The sequence below is a fragment of the Spermophilus citellus genome, assembly GCF_964194105.1.
Source record: "Spermophilus citellus genome assembly, chromosome: 6".
NCBI classification, from domain to species: domain Eukaryota; kingdom Metazoa; phylum Chordata; class Mammalia; order Rodentia; family Sciuridae; genus Spermophilus; species Spermophilus citellus.
This window is the reverse complement of record NC_138187.1, coordinates 33,906,336-33,928,588: the sequence shown is the minus strand read 5'-3', so window position 1 is coordinate 33,928,588 and position 22,253 is coordinate 33,906,336. Positions and strand designations below refer to the sequence as shown.

Sequence of the window (22,253 nt, the reverse complement as noted above, 5' to 3'; positions counted from 1 at the left end):
GTAAGTTGGGTATCTGAATCCTTGAAAGCAGTAGTGGTGACTTTATGTGAGGGGTGACTTGATGTGGGCTCCCTGGGTACAGTGAGATGATGTACCCTTGTTCATATACTTGGAAGGTCATTGTTACTTCTGTATAAATCATCATTGCATAGGTCCAGTCAAGAAAACCGTAGATTAAATTAAAAACAACAATTTTAGAGTATTTGAACATTACTCTTGGAGTCCAGGTACTGTTCTAATATTAGTGATGCTGAATGTACTTAGTACTGTCAGAAATGCTTATATATTATCATAGCATTATTTGGGAAAGTTTAATTTTTTGCTGCTTGAAAAATGATGATAAGCACTATTCCAGTTTTTAATCCACAAAAGACTATCAAGAAAAATATTTTCTTCTTTTGCTGACAAGTTTTAAAGTAAGTTGTTTATTTTTCGGGCAAAACTTAAATTGTGATAAAGGCATTTAAAAGAAAATTAAGGAGCATAAGAGTTAATGTGCAGGCGCTGGGATTGTGGCTCAGTGGTAGGGTGCTTGCCTTGTACGTGAGGCACTTGGTTCTATCCTCAGCACCACATAAAAATAAATAAATGTATTGAGCCCATGTACAACTAAAAATATTTAAAAAATTAATGTGCAAATCACTTTATTTTTTGAAAAGGGTTTAGGAACCAGTAGTTTCTACATTGGGATGTAAGGATGATGAGTTATGTATTTTCTGGTGTATGTCTAGCCAGAAAAAGCATTTTGAGTTGTTGAAATTCTCTGGCACTAAGGAACCTGGAGGTCTTATTTCAAGAGGTAAGCTAAATCATAACAGCAGTATATAGAGTTCCACATCTTCATCGGGAGAAGTTTCTTCAGGTGTTGTTTGTATTTCTCACCGTAAACGTTTCTGATGTTTCTTGTACAGATATCCTCTAGGGATAAAGGTTTTTGAGAAAAGTTTATTAGGGTTTCCTTTAAGAGGTGGAATTCTGGTAGCATGATTCCTGCAGGTAGAATACCTTGCTTATTGGTGAGTCTCAAAGGGTAAGTGTGATAAAGTAGCCTGGCAAGAAGTGTCACATCTCTGATGTTGGAACTGCGTTGAAGGTACATATAAATTGGAGATTCTGAGTTTTTTGTTAAAATGTTGACATTTGCTTCAAATTCCAGCAAGAGATTGATTATTGCCTCTCTGCCTCCAAAACATGCCTCATGGAGAGCTGTTTGACCTTCATGGTCCTGGGCATTAACTTTGGCTCCATGAATTAGCAGCATACGGATGCAGCTAACCCCTGCTGCTAGCAATCGGCCTGCCTTGCTTGATGCTGTACACACTGCCAGCTTCAGGGCTGTGTTCCCGGTAGAAGAGACAGCACAGTTAACATTTGCACCACATGCAATGAGCGTTTCCATCATTTCCTTATTCAGTACATCTGCAGCCATGTGAAGGGGTGTCATGCTGGATTCATTAATGGCATTGACCTGAGCACCATTTTGGGCCAAAATGGAGAGAACTGGGTAGGTTCCATATGTTATGGCCAGGTGGAGGGGTGAATGTTTGTTGCTGTTGTCTACCCGGGCATTAACTTGAGCTCCATGTTCACACAAAATGCGGAGACACAGTACAGCATTATTCTGAATGTCTGTCAGGATCCTTTGGATTCTGTCGCCTGGTTTTGTCCATGTGGTAGAAGTGATTGGCCAATGCAGTAGCATCAAGTGAAGAGCCGTGAGGCCGCGTGTGTCCCTGGAAGGGTATTTATCACATGTTAACTAGATTAACAGTGAGAATGGCTCTGCATGAAAAAATTAAATGTTTAAGAAGGCAATATTTTCTTAATATCCTTTAACTACTTTGAAGAAATGTTTCAGAATCTCTGTTGCTGGGTAATTTCTTAGGATATCCACAAGTTTTCAGTTTATATAGATTTATTATTGTGAGGCCCTGGGCCAAGGACGTAGTGAACAATAAGTGGCCCTTGCCTCTGGAGGGCTTACAGACGGGAGAATAGTTAACCCATGGAGTAATATTGGAAGTGGGCAACTTGCAGAGAGGTGCAGGGGCTTCATCCAGGGATGTTATGTAGTTTTGAGGTGCTCGGAGGAAGGGGTGCTCGGAGGAGCCCCTGAGGAGATGTGGGGAGTCCATGATGGATGGGGCAGGTTTGGAGGAGACTTGGAAAGCTGGGGTGGGGGTAAAGGTGCAGGGAGAGATTGAGAGTAGATCTATCAGTGGCAGGCATTTGGTTTAGGTGTTGGAGATAGAGTAGTGAGGAGGTTAAATTTCTCTGTCATCAAGCTTACCTTCTAATGGAGAGTCATAAACAAGAAAACCCATTGTCTTGTTTTTTCTTAGGTTATCATACTTCCTGAGGGCTCTGGCCAGAACTTAATGTATTTTCCACAACACTGTTATTGAGCACTTAATACTCAGTGTGCATTAATTTGGCTGTCTGGTTTGTGTTTTTGCATCTTCTCCAATTTTTCTAGTATATCATCTAGTCATAACAGAAGTAGGTTCATTCAAAACATGATGATTTGTAGTTCATAACCCATGAAGAATGAACAAGCCCCTAAGTAACTAGGATAGATAACCTCTGAGTCACTCAGATGGTCACTTTAGATGGCCTGCTAAATTCACTTACCTTACTTCTGGATCAGCTCCATGTTCTAACAAACAGAGCAAACTTGGTGCCTTGTGGTATTCTGCGGCCAGATGAATTGGGATAATGGACTGTGTTTGCTGTGGGGAGACCAAAATGTATTAAAAGCACAATTTGTGCTAGCTTGCCATTCCAAGGGAACCAAGTATGTTAGTTTTACATTGGTTCAGTAGTATTCTGGCATATGTGTTGAAATTTTCCTTTGCTGTTGTCTATTTTAAATGACCAGTATCTAGGGAGTTTCATATTATAGAATCTGTATTTTACAGAAATGCAAATTTATCAAGGCAACACTCATGACTTTGAAAGCTATATCTTTGTGAAGAACTCATAGTGTAAAATTAATGCTCTAAAGTTATTTATCCTTAAATTGTAGTGACAAGCAAGTAGGTGCTGGGTTTAAGGCTTTACCAAAGTCATATCATCAGCAGCAAACCCTGCATTTTTGGGGTTTCAAAGATAACGTAGCATATGTTCTGTCCATGATTAGCAGAGCTGTTTATGCTAGCTCTTAAAAAAATATATATGTGGAGAGAGAGAGAGAGAGAGAGAGAGAGAGAGAGAGAGAGAAATGTGTGGTTTTATACTGTGGCTGTAAGATATGGGGGAGAGGAGGAAAAGTGAAGCTGACTTACTTTTTTTTTAAAAAAAATTTTTCTTTTTTTTAATTGTAGTTGGATACAATACCTTTATTTGATTTATTTATTTTTATGTGGTGCTGAGGATGGAACCCAGTGCCTCACACGTGCTGGCTGAGCGTTCCACCGCTGAGCCACAACCCTAGCCCCTCCTTTTTTGTTTTTAAATGTTTAACTGGGGACTGAACCTAGGGGTGCTTGAGCACTGAGCTATGTCCTCATCCCTTTTTATTTTTTTATTTTGAGACAGGTCTAAGTTGCTAAGGGCCTTACTAAGGGTTATCTTTGAGAAGGGTGATCTAATGTTCTTTGAGCCAAATAAGTTCTAGTCTTTTCTTCCATTAGTTTACATATAGTGAATGGAAGGGAGGTCTTGCAGACCTGCACTCTGCCCTGTAGGGGGATGGGCTGGTTGGTGGCTGAGCCACATGTTTTGTTAGGGCAGCAAAGAGCTTAGATAGTTCACAAGTGTTAGATCATGTTCCTCCCTCTTTTATCTAAAAGTGACTAAGTATAAAAGAGGGTACCTGGCTCAGATGTAATCTATAGCTGGTGGAGCTGGCCAGAATAGTCAGGGGCTGGTTGACAGGGTGGTTTCTGAGAAGTGCCTTGATTGTAGTGCAGTCATCTTTGATTATGGCTTCGTAAAGCTTAGTGTGCAGTGCTGTGGTTGAGCTGTCCTCCAGTGACTTGGTACTGTCAACTACCAGGTTTCTGCTTCCCTTCTTGGTTATATTTCCCATCAGAAAATCTTGAGACTTGTGAGTTCAGGGGAAATTGCTGTTATGGAATCAATTTGTTTCTTTATGATGTTCCCTTTAGTGCAGTTCTAGAACTATTCTAGAATTGTTGAGGATTATATTTGTGAATACAGTTCATTTTTTAATTGGAGCCAAACCTCTTCAGACTTTGTTATCTGATTGCATAGAACCAAATGTCAGCAGAGTATTTAGGCTTTTCTACACAGTCACAAAAACATTTTAACTGTCATCTTACACTTATTTCTGCTTTCTCTTCCAGATAACTTAGTTCAAACAACTAACAGAACTAAACAGGGTATTTATATATTAACATCAAATTATTACATTTAAAAGTAAGAAAACAACTTAAAAAATTTTTTTTTTTAGTTGTTGATGGACCTTTATTTTATTCATTTATTTATATGTGGTACTGAGAATTGAACCCAGTGCCTCACACATGTGAAGCAGGTCCTCTTGTTCTTGTATACCACTGAGCCACAATCCCAGCCCAAGAAAACAACTTTGAATCCAAGTGTGTGTGTGTGTGTGTATTAATTTTAGTAGAATCTTCTTTCCCCATGTAGGTGCATTTCTTTTTTTTTTCATTTTTTGCTGTGCTGGGGATCAAATCCACAGCCTCACATACGCTATGGAAGTGCTCTATTACTGAGCACATCCCCAGCCCTTTTGAAATTTGAGATAGTTCTCCTTGCTAAGTTGCTGATGCTGGCCTTGAACTTGCTATCCTCCTGCCTCTGCCTCCCCAGTAGCTAGGATTACAGACATGTGCCACTGTACCTAGCTAGATACAGTTTTTCACTGGTGTAGGAATAGTGTAGTTGGAAGATGTTTTGGATCTGTGAAGATTACTTAAATATATCAAATGTTTGTCTTCATAGTGTGATAATTGTTGTTCCCAACCCTAACTAACATATGAGATATCTGAGAACTTATGAAAAATACCAAATTTGTTGGGCTTTGTGGCTGATGGAAACTGAGGCAGAAGGGTTGGGAGTTTGGGATCAGCCAAAATAGCGAGATGCTGTTTCCAAAAAAAAAAAAAAAAAAAAAGTTGGCCTGGGGAAGTGTGCTTAGCATGTACAAGACCCTAGGTTCAATTCATAACACTTCCTACTCCACCAAAAAAACAGCAAACTCCCGAAATTTTTCTTGAAAAATATCAGTCTTTGACTATTAGAGGACAGTTCTTAAAAGCTTCTCACATGATAACACACAGACAAGGTCAAGAAGCACTTGTCTTGGTATAAAGCATGCTCTTACATTAATGGTTCAAAATATGAAATACCTTTGGGACTTTGGGACTTACATCCAGCCCCATCCAGTTTTTCACTTAGTGGCTATGAGTAATGACATGGATGTTGAGATTCCCCAGCCTGGATGTTGAGATTCTTATGAGCTCCTCTGATAATTCTAACATACAGCCAAATTTGAGAACTGTTGCTTAAAGTTTTAATTTTTGACAGGGCTACTTACTTCTGAGTTGCTATCTTCTTCTTCTTCTTCTTTTTTTTTTTTTTTTTTTGTGGTATTAGGGATTCAACCTACAGATGTTGACATCCCTAACCCTTTTTATTTATTTATTTTTTTTGACTATTACATAGCCAACCCTTTTTATTTTGTTTTTGAGAAAGGGTCTTGCTAAGTTGCCTAGGCTGATCTCAAACTTGCCATCTTCCTGCTTCAGCCTCTTGAGAGTTGCTGGTATTACAGGCATGTCCCATTGCATCCTGTGTCAGAGTTAATAGCTCTTAACACTTATGAGTCTTCACTATTTGTTTTAAGAAAAGTAAGGAGTGGACATGTTGTGTTTGTTTACAGCCTAGAAATATTTTTCTTCATGGTCCTGATCAGCAAGTTAAAATAGGAGACTTTGGCCTGGCCTGCACAGACATCATACAGAAGAATTCAGATTGGACCAATAGAAATGGGAAGGGTAAGCAGTTTTTTGTTTTTGTATTAAAAAAGGAACATGGTCAAACATGTTGGTATTTAAAGACCATCATAAAAATTTAATAACAAAACTAAGATAAAAACAAAATATAGTTGTTGTCCCTGTAGGAGCTACAGTCCCCTGCTTATCATATTTCTTAATGTTGACAGTGTTAACCCTTAGTGTTTAATATGTGCTTTTTCAACTGTAGGAACACCAACACATACTTCCAGAGTGGGTACTTGTCTGTATGCCTCACCTGAGCAATTGGAAGGATCTGAGTACGATGCCAAGGTAGGATTTGTTGCTTTTTTTTTTTTTTTCATTTGAGTTGTTCTGCAATCGTTAATTATCAAATAGGACAGTAAGTGCAGAAGCTGTATAGTAGAGATGTCTGAAGAGAATAGCCCTGCAGGTGACCTACTAACCATGCTGCTCTAGTAAGAAGCCTCACTTTTCACATGAATCTGATTGTGTTGCCCTTTAGGCTACTTTACTATTTCTAACCCATGGATGTCTCAAATTGTTCCTGAAGTGAACTTTCCCCTTTAAAATGTCACCATTCAATTCAGGAAGTAAGAATTCTTAGAGGCCTTTGTTCAGCTTTTCATTTCAAGCTTATGTAAATAAATGCTACAGGGAAGCCTTTTTTTTTTTTTTTTTTTTGGTACTGGGGATTGAACCCAGGATGCTTAACCACTGAGCCACACTCCAGCTCTTTTTTGTATTTTATTGAGATAGGGTCACTGAGTTGTTTAGGGCTTCTCTAAATTGCTGAGGCTGACTTTGAACTCACTGTCCTCCAGCCTTGGTCTCCTGAGCTTCTGGGATTAACAGGTGTGTGCCACTGTGCCCAGTATCTTTTATTTTCTTAAAGAAGTGTTAAAGTAAATTCTCTTTTCAAAAAAGTCTATTCAGTTTTCTTCTTTTTGAGGAATCCATCAGTGTTTTAGCTATTGGGAAAGAACTGGCAGAAGAAACCATGGCTGTCTCTAAAAGCCTATCTGGTAAAGACCATCCTAAAAAACTAGTTTTTAGGGAAAGTAATTCGTTCTTTCCCTTTTTGTCCTGGGGAGTGAACCCAGGCACTACCACTGAGCTATATATCTAGCCCTTTTTATTTTTTGAGACAAGGCCTCGATAAGTTGTTCAGGGTAGCCTCAGCCTCATGAGTTGCTGGGATTACAGGTGTGTGCCATCATTCCTAGCAGTAGCACAGATTATTATTATTTTTTTTTCTGTAGTTGTAAATGGACAGAATGCCTTTGTTTATTTTTATGTGATGCTAAGGATCAAACCCAGTGTCTCACACATGCTAGGCAAGTGTTTTACTACTAAGCTATAGCCTCAGCCCAGTAGCACAGATCTTATGCAGAATTTGCAAACATTACCAGGAATGCTTAGAGTATAGGCAGAGGTTAAACCAGAAAAGGATCTGGTGATAGTCTTGTATTGATGGCACTAGCAGTCACAAGCTTATGTTGCTCTGCCTGCGTCAGGCCTGGATTGTCATGGATGGTCGAGACAGTCGTAGGGCTATGATTGCTGTGGGTGGTGGGAAATATTGCTGCCCTTTCACTGACCACCAATCTTGCATGCCTAGGGGTGTCCCTTTTGGGTATTAAAGAGATCAGGCTGTGAAAATCCTGGTCACCTCTTGCTTGGGATAGACACTTGTCTCTGTAAAGCATGGGCCTTCCTGTTGTATTCCTGTCTGTGACTGTAAATCCTCATTCTTAGAAATCCTTGCTTGTTTGAGAATGTAAACTGCCTTGGAAGTGCCATTTTAACTTCAAATTGTATTCTTGAACCCCCCTTTTTTGTTCTTTTCCAGTCAGATATGTACAGCGTAGGTGTGATCCTGCTTGAACTCTTTCAGCCCTTTGGGACAGAAATGGAGCGAGCAGCAGTTTTAACAGGAGTAAGAACTGGTCACATACCTGAATCCCTTAGTAAAAGGTGTCCAGTACAAGCCAAGTATATCCAGCACTTAACTAGGAGGAATGCATCTCAGAGACCATCTGCTCTTCAGCTGCTGCAGAGTGAACTTTTCCAAACTTCTGGAAATGTATGTAAATTTTTTTTTTAATTCTGGGGGAAGTATCCAGCTTGAAAAGAATTTGTTTAAATTGTGAATCCTATTTCATGAAGATCAGTTGAGTTTCAATTAAGGTTTTTGGAAACCTTAAGCCCATTCATTCTGGATTTCCTAACAACATAACAAGTATAAGCTTATACTATAGCACATTTGTATTGGGGGTTTACATGAGTTGACTCACTGCCAGCTTTCCAGTCTAAAAATAAGTTTCACTTTTTAGGCTCATCTTGCTAGTAAGTCAGTGAGAAGGTTTTTATTTTTCCTTTTCAACCATGAACCTTTTCTAAATTATTATAAAAGTGTCCACTAATAAAAAGGGACACATATCAAAGAGCAAAAGAGAGTAATAATTCTAAGGAGTAGCTGGAACAGTGGTGGCAGATAAAACCTTTGCCACAAGGAGAGCTTTCAGTGTTGGTTTTCATCCCTGTAATATGGTGTTCTCCAGGGGATCCCATTCCCTTCCTCCTTCCTGACCATGTTCACAGTGTTAGGTATAGTCACTAGTCTGCGTATACTGGAACCAGTAGGTAATTCATCCATTCTGTTCTTCTAGAAACTTGTAAGATTTAAGTTGGACACAGTGGCACACACGTATAATCCCATCAGCTTGAGGAGGCTGAACCAGAAAGATCATAAGTTTGAAGCCATGGCAATTTAGCAAGATCCCATTTCAATTAAAAAAAAAAAAAAAAAAGGTGGAGTTGGGGTGTAGGTCAGTGGTGAAGCACTCCTAGGTTCAATCCTCAGGAAAGGCTGGGGTGGGGCAAGAAACTTTCTAAGATTTAATTAAAGCTTGAGTCAAAGATATATTCACACATTGTGTAGTGCTTTGCTACTCAAAGTATGGTCCTCAGATCAGCTGCATCAGTGCTACCTGGGAGCTCCACAAACATTCTCAGTGAAAATCTGCATGTTCGCAAGATTCCCATGTAATTAAAACAAGTGTTTGTGCAGCAGTCTGTGAGTGTGGAAGTTTTCTTAGTCTCTAGGTCAGCAGAAGAAAATCTCTTGGGAATTTGGTAGAATTCTTAGGCCCTCACCAGTCTCCCAACCTGTTAAAAGATATATTCTGAGCTGGGCACAGTGGCTCACACCTGTAATCCCAGTGGCTGGGGAGGCTGAGGCAGGAGGATTGTGACTACAAAACCAGCCTCAGCAACTTAGCGAGATCCTGTCTCTAAATAAAAAATAAAAAGGGTTGGGGATGTGGCTTAGTGGTTAAGTGCCTGAGTTTATTCCCAGTACCCAAAAAAAAAAAAAAAAAAAAAAAAAAAAAAAAAATAGGCACAAGGGAAGGGAAGGAGTTCTGGGATTGGGCAGCAGTTTGTATTTTAACAAACTCTTGAAGTGATTCTGATAGCAGTTGTTTGGAAATCAATTGTAATGATTGTTTAAAAGAATCCATAGGGGATATTTTCGTGAATGAGTGGTAGAGGTATGCTTAGCACGCATAAAGCCCTGAGTTCCTTCCCTAGCAGCCAAAGGGGAGAAAAATCAGGAAGTTGATTTTTCTTGTATTTAAAGCATATTAATTTTCAATTAAAAATAAATTTTATTAGTTTAGATGGCAAAATGGTAGATGTGATACTTTTCTTTGAGAAAATGAAAGTAGCAGGTGTGGTTCTTTAAAAAAAATTATATATATATATATATATTTTTATTGAGAATTGAACCCAGGGCCTCACACATGCTAGGTAAGTGCTCTACTACTAAGCCACAAATCCAGCCCCAGGTGTGGTTCTTTTTTTTTTTTTTAAATATTTATTTTTTAGATGTAGATGGACACAACATAATGCCTTTATTTATTTATTTTTTTAAATGTGGTGCTGAGGATTGAACCCGGGTCCTGCCCATGCTGGGGGAGAGCTCTACCACTGAGCCACAATCCTAGCCTCAAGTGTGGTTCTTTTAAAACCAAGCATAGGCATTTATCCTCTTAAGGAAGGATTCTCTAGCATCCAGTCAGGAGCTATTAGAATTGATAGTTATTTGGTATTTATGGAAAAAGATCCTCCCATCTTGGAAGGTTTTATTAAACAAAACAAAAACAAACCCCACACATCCTGTACATGTACGGTTTATACATAGGCAGTCCTTTCTTTGCATGGTGGTGTGGGACTGTAAAAGTGACTACAAAGTTAAAACATGCCAAGGGATCTTTATAATCAATAGGAAAGGTTACAATTGTTCTGTGATCTTTAAAGTTTGGAAACATTAAAATTTTCACACTGAAATGAAAAAGATCGTAAAACCAATGTTTAGATAGCGCAGAGTAATAAAGAATGTTAATGAGTTCCAGGAATAGTGAGAACAGTGCCTGCCACCTTCATTTGGTAGCATGGGATGTGGAGCAAGCACCTTTTGTTTTCTGTCACTTGGTTAATTGTCATGCTACCCCCCTTTCTCTTTTTAGTGTTGTGAAACATCTCTGAGAGTATGTTTTTTTGCTGGTAGATCACCTGTTTCCTAACTTAGATTGAAATCTGTTCTTATTCTGTGAGCACACATCTAGTGTTTTTCTGATAGTGTCCCTATTCCTGCAACCAGGCTACTCCTCTTTCGGCCATTTACATTTGATTCATATATGCTTCCAGCATTAACACTTTTCATATTTGTTGGCCAATATGCTCCTTCATTACCCATTTTAAAAAAATGTTAGGTAGGTTCCTCACTGGAAGACAGGGAGGCAACACAATCACTTGTTGTTAACTAACAGATGTATAGTGATCTAGCACTGATAGATTTTCAAAGTTTGGCCTCTTATCAATGTGCTTTGTTCATTTACACAGTACCTTGGGAGCTGAGGAAAGTTATACACAGTTGTAGTTAGTACATATCATGGCAGCTGACCCTGGAGCCATGCATTTGGGTGATTGGTGATATTTAATCTGTGAAAACTGGAATCATGTATACTGGAACTAGGCAAAGCGACTGCCTGTTACTGTTTTGTTTATTTATTTATTGTGGTGTGGGGGATCACCAGGGCCTCAGGCAGTCTTGCTGCCTGTATCCTCTACCACTGAGCCATTTTAACGGAACTTAAACATTTTCTCTTTCCAGGTTAATCTCACCCTACAGATGAAGATAATAGAGCAAGAAAAAGAAATTGAAGAACTAAAGAAACAGCTAAGCCTTCTTTCTCAAGACAGAAGTGTTAAAGATGACCTGCAAACCTGAGGCCACCCAAGCACCCAGGTCCCCTCCTGCCAGGCTCTGTCTCTCTTTCAAAGTGTAGCAGGCACAGGCCAGGCTCTAAGAGCCGGGTGGCTGGGTGGAAGGGAGAAAAGAAAAGATGGCATGTAAAATGGGAGCTTACCTGTCTAGCCTTAATTTAGGCTACATCAGTAATATGAAAGTGGACTTACTTCTTAGAATAAGCAACTGGAATGTAAACTTTCAGTCTTCAGTAGGGTATAGATTGTATAATTCTTAATTGTATTTAGGAAACCTGTAGAAGACTTATTAAAGATGTAAAAGTACCCCCAGCTGCCTTTTCCTTAAGTAGCTCTTTCATGATCTAAGTTTGCTCTAAATTAATTTTTCTTTCTTTTTTTTTTTTTTTTTGTGTGTGTGTGTGGTTCTGGAGATTGAACCCAGAGCCTCCTGCACGTCAGAGGCTCTACTACTGAGCCAGATCTCTAGCCCTTCTACCTTAAACCTGTTCTGCTCTTTCTCTCTTCTCTCTTCCAGGCTTCTTTTCCTGAGTTTCCTACTTAAATATTTCTGCTCAGATTCTGAAAACTTAAGCATCACTCAGTAATTCCTCTTTAAATTCTGCTTATTGGCCATCCAGTCCTCCTCCAGAAGGCTCTACTATAGAATCCAAGGGTGCTCTCCCTTTTCCATTGCCCACGTGGAGGCCTGCATGCCAGCTGGATTGTCACATTCCAGCAGGTGCCACTCTCCCCAGCCCTGTGGCATTGCTGCTGAAGCTAGTTACCAGAAAGACACCTTATTGCATCACTCCTTGGCTCAAAACCACCTGCTGATTCTAGCTGCCTCTAAGGTGGAACTTCCGTTTTTCTGCACCATCTCCAACTTACCTCTCTTGTTGCACCTCCGACTCCGCATCATTCTATAAACCTGCCCCAGAGTTTTGGATTTGCACCTAGGTGACCTGAGGACAGCAGTACCACCTTTCCTGCCTTTGCCCTGGCCTTCAGCTTCCCCAACAGCCTACATTCCTGAGGCAGTGATCTGATGTGCCTCCCACAGTTTGCAGTCCTCATGCATACTGCACACAGTTTTAATGAATTTTAAATAAAATGAAACCCTTAAGTTATGTGATGCTTTTATTGATATTTGAAAATTGTCCTAATATAAAGACTTTGATTCTAGTACAAGTCCCCTTATTGACAATAGGCATGAAGCAGCACCATTCTTAAAATGAAAACCCTTTAAAACCAGTTGCTGAAATTCACTTAAGGAGCTTGAGCGCAGCATTGAAGGGGGCCAGGTTTTCACATGATCTCAGCCACCGCTGCACGTTGGCTGGTGCCGCCGCACTGCAGCCTCCGGTCTGCTGGAGCACAGACCACAGCACAACATCTGCCAGGGTGAGCTCGTTCCCAACCAGCCACGGGCTCTTCCCCAGAGCAGAGTTCATGGAGCGGAAAACAGCTGCTTTTTCTTTACTGCTCCCCTCTTTTAGCTGAAAAATAGCGATATCTACCCAGCTATCTATGAGGGTTGAGTTGATAGCATTATGCTTCTGGCCAAACAGAGAGAACAAGAAACGTGCAATGTTCCCTTCTCCTTCAATGGGGCACATTGTCTGGACACTGAACTTCATTTGAGTCTTGGGCACTGAAAGAGAGAAACACAACAGGCAGCATGTGAGTGGCAGCTACTGAGGGAGGTACTTGTGCTGTCTGGAAGGGGGAAGTCACCAATAATCACAAACTTGCAAGGGGGGGAAGTATTTTCAAGAACATCACATTTTTCATACCTCCAATAGCATTTAAATGCAAACTGTATGTTAAAAACATACCCAAGGGCTAGGGTTGTGGCTCAGTGGTAGAGCACTTGCCTAGCACATGTGAGGCACTGGGTTCCATCTTCAGCACCACAGAAAAATAAAGATACTGTGTTTATAAACAACTAAAAAATATATTAAAACAAACAAAACATACCCAAGTAGCCCTTCTGCTATTTGATTTTGACGTTTTCAAGCTGTAAGGACCTTATTAGACCATCCACCCCAACCTCTGTTGCCAAGGGATTTGGAAGCTGAGGACAGGAAACTGGGAGTCCTATAGCCTTAGTCAGGGACTCTGCCCTCATAACTTCTCTACTCGTTGGAGCTGAGGGCAGTGAAGTCATTACTGATGAACAGCATTGACTCACCGCCCTCTGTATAAACCTAAACAGGACACACATCAGTGACACACCCTTCAAGGGCGGTACGAAAAGTAAAGTGTCCCTGGCATAAGCTTTGTAGAAGGAGAGGGTCAGCTGTGTTGCTTCACCTCAGTTCTGCCTGGTTGGATAGATTCCATCTGGAACTGTCTCTCACTGAAAGTCCTCACCACCTAGAGCAATGAGGGCATCCTCTGTCAGGATTCATCTCTGTTCCACTTCTAGAACTGCCCCAAGCTTTCTATATGGAGAGGATCTGACCCGATGACAAGCAGATCCACTCTGCTGTAGTGTCCTGTCCCTTTGTGGCCTATCTGTTCATATGTGAAGGTTAACTCTGTCCTCTACTCACCATTCTTCCAAATTAAAGTGAAGCCCAGCTGATATTCATGACGGGGCTGTTTCCTAGTCTGTTCCCCAAAGCACTTGAGAAGGTTCTCGGGCACACTTTTCACTGATGAATGTGTGTGCACAGTGGATAGCACCCTGTAGCTCTCACAGAGCAGCCTATGCAGCACGAGCAGGCAGAGAGGAGGGGAGGCAGGGTTTGCGTTGATCACGATGTCTTTCAGTGCTCCATAGTCCTAGGAGAGAGACCAAAACAACACAGCCATCCAGAGCAAGCGCCAGGGGGTATTGCCAGGATTACTGAACTGAATCCCTGGCTCCCACAAAGGAGGTACTGTTAGGATCCCACCTTATGGCCAGGAAAACTTGAGTCCTGGTGAAGCAAGTAACTTCTAAAAGGATACTGAGCTCAGAAGTGGAGGCTAGATGTGGCTGACTCCATGTCTTAAGCTCTCCACTGCTGGCTCCCCATGATTAGAAAGTAGACTTTACTGTCAAATACAAAACAACACCGGGGATGACATTTCTGTCTGTCCTTTTTATCTCTGAGATAAAACCAAGTTAAAAACAATCAATGTGTAATTCCTCCAGCTACCAATCTTAACAATGACCACACATAAGGTTTCTATACCAATTTGTGTTCATCAAGGTGTTTCAATGAAGTGCCCTTTGAAAGAGGGTCTTGGCTCCAGAGGTCACTGCCGAAGAGGGGAGAAGACATTCTTCATCCTTAGTGCTGACCAAAGTGCCAAGGCTTGCAGCCTTTTTATTTACTTATTTTGTCCTGGGGACTGAATGCATTCAGGGAAACTTTACCACTGAGCTATATCCCCAGCCCTTTTTGTTTTTTATTTTGAGATAGGGTCTCACTAGGCTTTACTAAGTTGCTGTGGCTGGCATTGGATTTGTGATCCCCCTGTCTTGGCTTCCCAAATGGCTGGGATTATAGGCATATACCACTGAACACAGCTATACCTACAGTCATTTTTTAGAGGTTGACATTCTTATTTCTATGCTTTTGCTCTTAATAACAAATACAATTTATGTAGACAATCATAACCTGATTCCTTGACCTTTTGCACACAGCCTGCCACGTTGGATTGATGTCCTTCACGCTAAGCTAAATAGAACACTTTGCAGTTCCCCAAAAAGATCACATTACTTGATGCTGTGCCTTCAGAGGTATCAAAATGCCACACACTGAGAAATCACTGTTCTGTTGTGCTGGGGGCCTGGTCAGGTCTCCTTTAGAAGTCAGTACAGAATGGGTGGGCAGAGGAATAGATACAGTAGGGAATTTTGGGACAAACCCTTTGAACCCTCAATTAAATACCAGTTTTATTTTATTTTTTTTAGTTGTAGTTGGACACAATATCTTTATTTATTTTTATGTGATGCTGAGGATCAAACTCAGTGCCTCACAGGTGCCAGTTGGGTGCTCTACCACTGATCTACAGCCCCAGCCCTAAATACCAGTTTTTAATAAGACATTCTTTGCTTAGCAGATTATTCCCCTAAATTAGCTGAAACCTATAAACTTCAATCATGAAAGCTGGCTGACAAGGACTATTCTAACATAGCAAACTGAATTTGAGGAAAATATGCAGGAAACAGAATGTGGGACCAGCTTTCAGCAATGTATCTCAAAAGGGTTGGTGAGATACACGTGCCTGGGCAGCCAATGCTTCTCTCAAAATGTTAAGGCTGCCACTATTGAGCCTCTGAGAAGACCTCATAAATAAGTGGAGACCTGTACTTCAGGACTCCAAGGCTGGTAAACAGACCTTGGACCCTCAGGAGACTGTAACTTGTCTCTCTCTGCCTACTGCTCCTCCCATTCTCCCCAGAGTCTGAGAAATTAAGAAGGAGCTTTGGAGCTTGCGTTGGCTTCACTCTTGCCTTCTAAACCTGTTCTGTGCTAAGGTACAATTATTTAGAGAAAAAAAGAACATGCTCCTTGCTCTACCTTTGAGAACTAGAAAGCAAGGCAAAAAATCACACTGGCATGATTTTTCTGGCACAAACAACTATCCAACACATACACTGTCACTCAGCTTTCAAAATGAACCTACCTTTCCAAGCACTGAATTCAAATCTAATGCATTGGTTGTTAAAGTAGTGGGCTCATCAGCTTGCATGATGTTTGTCACATCCATGTCTGCATCTGGTGTGTGAATCATCTTGGAGAGACCATCGACTGCAGCTTTCAACTCATACAAACGTTTTAAAATATCATCTTGGCGGGACTCAAGAGCTTGCAGAGAGGGGTCAGATGCTTCCTAAACAAACCAACATCCATACAGTTGGCCTACATTTGATCACTTGTTTTACTTTGTCCCATTCGCTCGCCACTCTTTAAAAGCCATTATTACAATGAATCAGCAAAATCATTTCATCCCCCAACCCTCCCATCTAACAGGTTCTCCAAATAGATCCACAAATGCTCTAAAATAAGGGAGAAACATTGTGACTTAAAGTCACTTTGAAATTGTCTGATTCCTATTTCAGGTAATTTTGTCCAAGAATAGAGAAGGGTAGAAAATGAACACAAATCACTTTATAATTTTGGGGGGTGGGGGTACCAGGGATTGAACTCAGGGACACTTGACCACTGAGCCTCATCCCCAGCCCTATTTTGTGTGTGTGTGTGTGTGTGTGTGTGTGTGTGTATATATATATATATATATATTTTTTTTTTTTTTTTTTTTTTTTTTTTTTAAATTTAGAGACAGGGTCTCACTGAGTTGCTCATTGCCTCGAGTTTGCTGTGGCCAGCTTTGAACTCACAATCCTCCTGCCTCAGCTTCTGAGCTGCTGGGATTGTAGGCACCTGGCTAATGGTTTTTTGAGACTCGTTCTTACCATGTTGCCCAGGCTGGCCCTAAACTCCTGGGCTCAAACAATTTAGCTGCCTTAGCCTCCCACTGCACCCAACACTCTCTATTCTTAATAATAAAGTAATTAAAAATACTTACATTAGTTAACAAAGAGTGGGAGGGAGCAATGAGACTAACTTAATAATTTACACTGACAGAAGGGAAAAGGGAGTACAGACAGAATTTAAGAAGGCTCCTTCAGCAGGGTGTGAAATTTTTTTTTTGGTACTCTGTATTAAACCCAGAGGTGTTCAGCCATTGAGCCACCCTTGGCCTTTTTTTTTTTTTTTTTTGTTAGACACAATACCTTTATTTATTTATTTTTATGTGGTGCTGAGGATCGAACCCAAGGCCTTGCGCATGCTAGGCGAGCGCTCTACCGCTGAGCTACAACCCCAGCTCCATTCCTGGCCCTTTTTTATTTTGAGACAGAGCCTCATTAAGTTGCTGAGGTTGGCCTCAAACTTGTGATTCTCCTGTCTCAGCTTCCCAAGTCATTGGGATTATAGGCATGTGCCACCACACCCAGCAGCATTCTTTTTACACAGTACACTGTCTGGTACACAGAAAATAACCAATAATATTTGCTGAGAAATATGTCCTACAGACGTACTTTAAAAGGCAATAACAAGTAACCTCCCCACAGTCATATCATACAACCTGTTTACAGATTTGTGAGTTCTCACAACAGATAATCCATTTTGAGTTGAAGGAACAAATAAATTCAGCATCAGGAAAATGCTCATATTAGTTGGAATAATCAAAAAAGTGGCAATGACTTTGAGTTTATTATAATTAAGTACTCATGATACAATGGAAGTAGAGGAGTATTTGCTTATATTTGTGTGAAGCCAAGTTCAATTTTCTTAGGAACATCTACTCCCCCACCAGTCACACCTCCCTCTCTCTTATATCCAACTTATCACCAGGTGCTGCTGCTAGTTTTACCTCCCAAATATTTCTGGAATCCTCTGGCTTTTATGATTGCCTTTACCATTACCACCCAAGGCCAGGCCACCATTTTTTTCACCTGGCCCAATTTCCTTACTGGTCACATAGCACCCATTCTGATCTGCTGCTCCAATTCATTCCTTAAAATACTAATTAGTTTTAAAAACAAATTTGGACCTTGTCACCATTTCCCCTGTGGTGACAAGTCGAATTGCTTAGGCTCTTAAAATAAAAGTCTTTAACATGGCTTAAAAAATACCTTGTATTATCTAGAATCTTGGTGTCTCCGACACAATTCTCTCCCTTATTCTGCACTTAAACCACACCATTGTAAGTTTCTAAAACACCAGGCTCCCTTCTACCACAGGATCTTCACACATGCTGTTCCCTCCATCTACAATACTTTCTCCTCTGTGGTCTGATTAACTTCTACTTATGCTGGCACTTAATAAGCACTATCTCATCTCTCCTTGCTTGTTGCTCTTAAAATTTTAGACATCAAAGGAATTTAAGTCCACTGACTTCTAGATAGAATAAATAATAATAAATGATGCCACTTAAATAATTAAGTGCTGGCTGGAAGTGAGTTTGAATGCAAGATGCAACAGGTAGGACTAGCCCCTGGATAACATCCTGTTATGTGAAGACACAGTTTTGCTCATTTCTACTTACCCAGTAGGACTAAAGAAGAGCAACTAAATTAAAAACTCAGTCAACCCACTCTGGGAATGTCTGAAGTAAGAACTGTACATGTGACATGGTCTGTGATTTCTGAACCCCAGCACAGGTTGACCTAGCCCTTCTTGATCTAAATAATGCCAAAATGCTCAAGATCTGCAAGATCTGCTTTATCTCATGGATTCCTTCCAGTGCTGGCCTTAGTTTTCCTTGTTGAGGTGAGAGATTGTGACTTGGTACTCATTTGTTTTTATCTCATATGTATTTAGAAGCAACTGCTTCTTTGTGTTACTCTCATTTGCTCTAGATATGCTTGCTTTCTAATTATTTGTGTATCTATATTAACATGTGCTAAGGGATTTGCCAGAGCTGCAGGACTGTATGTTTTCTAAGTCGTAAATTCATAGATTAAAGCCCAAAGGAACTCAGGCAGCAGATTTAAATGAACAAAATTTGGGTCTCAAATAAGAGATGGCAGACAGGCATTGTGACACACACCTGTAATCCCAGTGACTTGGGAGGCTGAGGCAGGAGGATCACAAGTTCAAGGCTAGCCTCAGCAACTTAATGTGACCCTGTTTCACAAAATAAAAAAGGGCTGAGGATGTAGCTTACTAATAAAATACCCCTGGTTTTAATTCCCAGTACCAAAAAAAAAAAAAAAAAAAAAAAAAAAAAGGTATGACATCCCTCTCCAGGTTTTCTTTATGGTTCTCTTGGATTGTGCAATTGAAGGGGCACTGGGCCATGTCTCTGTGGCAGTCTCTAGTTGAAGGACTACTGAACCATATCTGTCATTTTTGGCTTAGCTCTGTAGTGAGACTATTATTAATGTCCTTGGGTTTCAAACTAACATTCCTTCCAATCTAGGCAGAAAGTCATTACGACAAAGTGAAGCATAATACACAATGGGAAAAATGACCACAAAAATCTATTTACTCACCTCCTGTCAGAAGGGACAGAATGTTTTTGCTACTAGAAATCCAGATATGCATTTGCAATCGATAAAAGAGTGAAAATATTTATAAGATAGGCAATCAAAATGGCCAAGAAAACATGAAAAGGCATTCAATTTACTTAAAGTTGGAGAAATCCAAACTATAACTACCTTAGGACACCTACATTAAGATGACTTCATTAGACGCCCAGCAGCTTGGTGAAGAGTGCAAACATGAAGAATTCTCCAAGGCTAGTGAAAGGATAAACTGGTATAACCACTTTGGAAAGCCATTTATCCAGTAAAGTAGAAGACTGATCTGCCCATTGGGCCAACGATCCCATTTCTTAGTTTATATCATGTGTCAGGTAATGAATAAGACTATTTGCTGCAGGATTATTTAGAATAGCTGAAAATGGAAAACAACCCAGTGCCCATGAGCAGCAGGAAGAAAAATAATGGTGGTATAGACACTCAGTGGAACATCACACTGCAGAGAAGACAAACACTTCACTGTTGCAGTAAAATTACACTTAAAAATCACGTCTACAAAAGAAAGGCAGTCACAATAGAAAGATACTGTATGTCTCACTTACAGCAAGACTATATTGTAGGGCGGGGGTTGTGGTTTAGTGCTAGAGCGCTTGCCTAGCACGTTAGGCACTGGGTTCGATCCTCAGCACCACGTAATAAATAAATAGTTATTTAAAAGAGTTTTTAAAAAGACTATATTGTCTAGGGATGTATACTTAGCACGCAAAACAACAAGGACAAGCAAGACATTACTACCATCAGTCAGGACCCTTGGAGGAAAGTTGTAAATGGGAAGGTGGGGCGGTGGTGACTTTGAAGTTCGCTAATTCTTCAAAATGAGTATTACGTATTAGCCACTTTTCTGTGGGTAAAATTTCATAATAAAAATGCTTAAGAAGTCTTATGCCAAAAAAGTAGAGAAAAGATAGATAGATCTTTTAAGAGATATAATTTAGGATGATTCGAAGACCGGGCGGTGCGTGGGGCCAGAGTGGGGCTGGCAGCCGGGTCCAGCGCCCAGTTTGTCCCAGATAGGTGGGTCCTGGCCAGGTCCGGCGGGTCCCGGCCGACGCAGCGCCTGCGCACTGGAGAGGTGGCGGGGGGGGGGGGATGCGGGGTGCGGCCCGACCGCAGCGCCTGCGCACTGGGCGGGGGCCGCGCACTCCTACCTGCACGTGGCCCTCCTCGGGCGCGGGGCTGCCGGTCCTACAGTGCACGTTGGGGAGCCGGTACATGCAGGTGGGAAGCTCTACACGCAGCGGTGCGCCGCCCCCGTGATAGGGCTTTACCTGGTACATCGGCATGGCGGGAACCAAAGGAAGGAAGGTGGCGGGCGTGGGACACGAACGCTAAAAAACCGTCTTGGGTCACGACGAACTACGGCTACCTTCTTTCTGACCCTGCTTGAGGCGTTCGGGAAAACGCAGTCCGTGAGTTCTAATTGGTTCAGGCGTTGTGGACGTCATTGACTCGACCTTTGATATAACGAATCCACGAGAAGGAGTTCTGGGAAGCGTTCGCTGCCCCTCCCGGAAGGGGTGGGCCTTGGCACCAAAGTCCACCAATGGGCAGCCGGGAAACTCGGCCCGTGTCCGAACAGCAGCGGGAACTCTCAGTCCTGGAAGTGCGTCGTGTTCAGGGTCCATGGAAGGAGTTGAGGGTCCCAGGTGAGGGGGACTCATGGTCTTCTTGGGGGGCCACCTTTGTGGAGGCCCACGGCGTCTCAGCCCCCTGGAAAGGATAGGAAGTGGCCTAGGCACGCGGCGAGCACGGCCCGGAGCGGCGTTCGAGGTTCGCCCCGGCCGGGTTCTCAGTGAAGGTGTTCTGTGAGGCCAGACGCCAGTTCCCGATCCCGGGCTGCGGGTGGGGAGTCGGCGCCTGAGTGTGATAGATTTGGCTCGCGCTGGGCGGGCCTCCCTAAATGCTGTCACTAGACGGCGGACCTGAGTCTGGGACATGCAATCCACCTAGACTGAATTAGTTTCCGTTTTTACCGGGTGTGTGTCTGACTCTAATTGGGGTTAGGATTAGCTCATAGCGCATGCTAATTTGCATGGCCGTTCTTTGAGTATTTGATTTCTGGCTGGCAAGTTACACCGAATTACATGTAGTGAGTCTGATGTCAGCACACTTGCATTCAATGTCAACGCACATTCGAGTTTGTATTTAAATGTTGTGCCTCCACCCGACCCCCACCTCAAATTGAGTACCTGAAATGGACCTTCAGCCTATGAGGTATTGCCAAATAAACTGATTTTTTAGAGATAACTTTCCATTTTCTGCGAGGTCATCTGCAGTTGCACATTGTAAAGTTAAGTGAGATTCTTTGCAAGGTAGAAGGGGGAGTTAATTGGATTATTTATTCTGTTTTAGTATTTGTTGAAGGTCTGTTAGGTATGTTTCAGATGCTGTGGAAAAATACAAAGATTTTTCTCCTGGGAGGCTCCTGTGTTCTTTTTTATCCAACCGATGACTTGAACCATTTGTTGAAAATGTCTACATATTAAAGAAGATATGGAATACTTTTTTTTTTGGTGGATGAGAAAGAGTTGGCCTGGAAGGGGGTGAGGCACTTTAGACAGAAGACTCCAAACAGAGCAAAAGGTCTAAAAGAGGTTGTCCATTACAGGAACTGCTTGTTTACTGTGACTAAAATGTAGGGACCTGATAGAAGGATGAAAGAGAATGAGAAAATAAGGTAGATTGAGATCCAGTCATGGTTAATTTTAAATTTCATATAATAGGCAGTAAAACACTAGTAAATTTTTAAAAATTATCTGACCAGGGCTGGGGATGTGGCTCAAGTGGTAGCGCTCTCGCCTGGCATGCGTGTGGCCGGGGTTCGATTCTCAGCACCACATACAAACAAAGATGTTGTGCCCGCAGAAAACTAAAAAATAAAGATTAAAAAAGTCTGTCTCTCACTCTCTCTTTTAAAAAAAAAAAAGTACTTAACCATTAAAAAAAAAATTATCTGACCAGATTTGTGACTT

At 41.4% G+C, this 22,253-nt stretch overlaps 4 protein-coding genes across 5 annotated transcripts in view; 2 read left to right on the top strand and 2 right to left on the bottom strand.

Annotated features, from left to right (window-relative positions):
- EIF2AK1 (eukaryotic translation initiation factor 2 alpha kinase 1) overlaps window positions 1–12,361 on the top strand; it is a 41,587-nt gene extending 29,226 nt beyond the window's left edge. Inside the window, exons 12-15 of the mRNA XM_081297140.1 lie at window positions 5,867–5,981; window positions 6,190–6,272; window positions 7,813–8,046; window positions 11,140–12,361. Of these exons, the coding sequence (XP_081153266.1) occupies window positions 5,867–5,981; window positions 6,190–6,272; window positions 7,813–8,046; window positions 11,140–11,256 (549 nt within the window). The 3' untranslated portion in view covers window positions 11,257–12,361. The remainder of the gene's footprint in view (window positions 1–5,866; window positions 5,982–6,189; window positions 6,273–7,812; window positions 8,047–11,139) is intronic.
- ANKRD61 (ankyrin repeat domain 61) lies at window positions 14–4,166 on the bottom strand. Its single transcript, XM_081297144.1, has 3 exons — window positions 3,815–4,166; window positions 2,632–2,729; window positions 14–1,733 (listed from the first exon to the last, which is right to left on the bottom strand). Exons 1-3 carry the CDS (start codon window positions 4,028–4,030, stop codon window positions 788–790), a joined length of 1,260 nt encoding a protein of 419 aa, XP_081153270.1. The 5' UTR covers window positions 4,031–4,166; the 3' UTR covers window positions 14–787.
- AIMP2 (aminoacyl tRNA synthetase complex interacting multifunctional protein 2) lies at window positions 11,617–20,687 on the bottom strand. Of its 2 annotated transcripts, none has more exons than XM_081297143.1 (4): window positions 20,550–20,687; window positions 15,858–16,064; window positions 13,790–14,021; window positions 11,617–12,885 (listed from the first exon to the last, which is right to left on the bottom strand). In XM_081297143.1, exons 1-4 carry the CDS (start codon window positions 20,562–20,564, stop codon window positions 12,497–12,499), a joined length of 843 nt encoding a protein of 280 aa, XP_081153269.1. In that variant the 5' UTR covers window positions 20,565–20,687; the 3' UTR covers window positions 11,617–12,496. The 2 variants fall into 2 exon arrangements, with proteins under 2 accessions (XP_081153269.1, XP_081153268.1); XM_081297142.1 differs by having other exon boundaries at window positions 20,430–20,577.
- Window positions 20,688–20,791: 104 nt separating this feature from the next.
- Window positions 20,792–22,253, top strand: part of PMS2 (PMS1 homolog 2, mismatch repair system component) — a 33,645-nt gene continuing 32,183 nt past the window's right edge. The window contains exon 1 of the mRNA XM_081297139.1: window positions 20,792–20,927. Coding sequence (XP_081153265.1) covers window positions 20,905–20,927 — 23 coding nt within the window. The 5' untranslated portion in view covers window positions 20,792–20,904. The remainder of the gene's footprint in view (window positions 20,928–22,253) is intronic.

Bases quoted from the DNA above. Each gene is read 5' to 3' on its own strand.
- ANKRD61 (XM_081297144.1), bottom strand. From the start codon at position 4,030: ATGGGAAATATAACCAAGAAGGGAAGCAGAAACCTGGTAGTTGACAGT. The intron at 2,730-3,814 runs GTACCCTCTTTT...GTCTCCCCACAG, and splicing joins ATAGATTACATCTGAGCCAG to CAAACACAGTCCATTATCCC. The intron at 1,734-2,631 runs GTAAGTGAATTT...ATACCCTTCCAG, and splicing joins GGAGCTGATCCAGAAGTAAG to GGACACACGCGGCCTCACGG.
- AIMP2 (XM_081297142.1), bottom strand. From the start codon at position 20,564: ATGCCGATGTACCAGGTAAAGCCCTATCACGGGGGCGGCGCACCGCTG. The intron at 14,022-15,857 runs GTAGGTTCATTT...TCTCTCTCCTAG, and splicing joins TGAATTCAGTGCTTGGAAAG to GACTATGGAGCACTGAAAGA. The intron at 12,886-13,789 runs GTGAGTAGAGGA...TCTCTCTTTCAG, and splicing joins CACTTTAATTTGGAAGAATG to TGCCCAAGACTCAAATGAAG.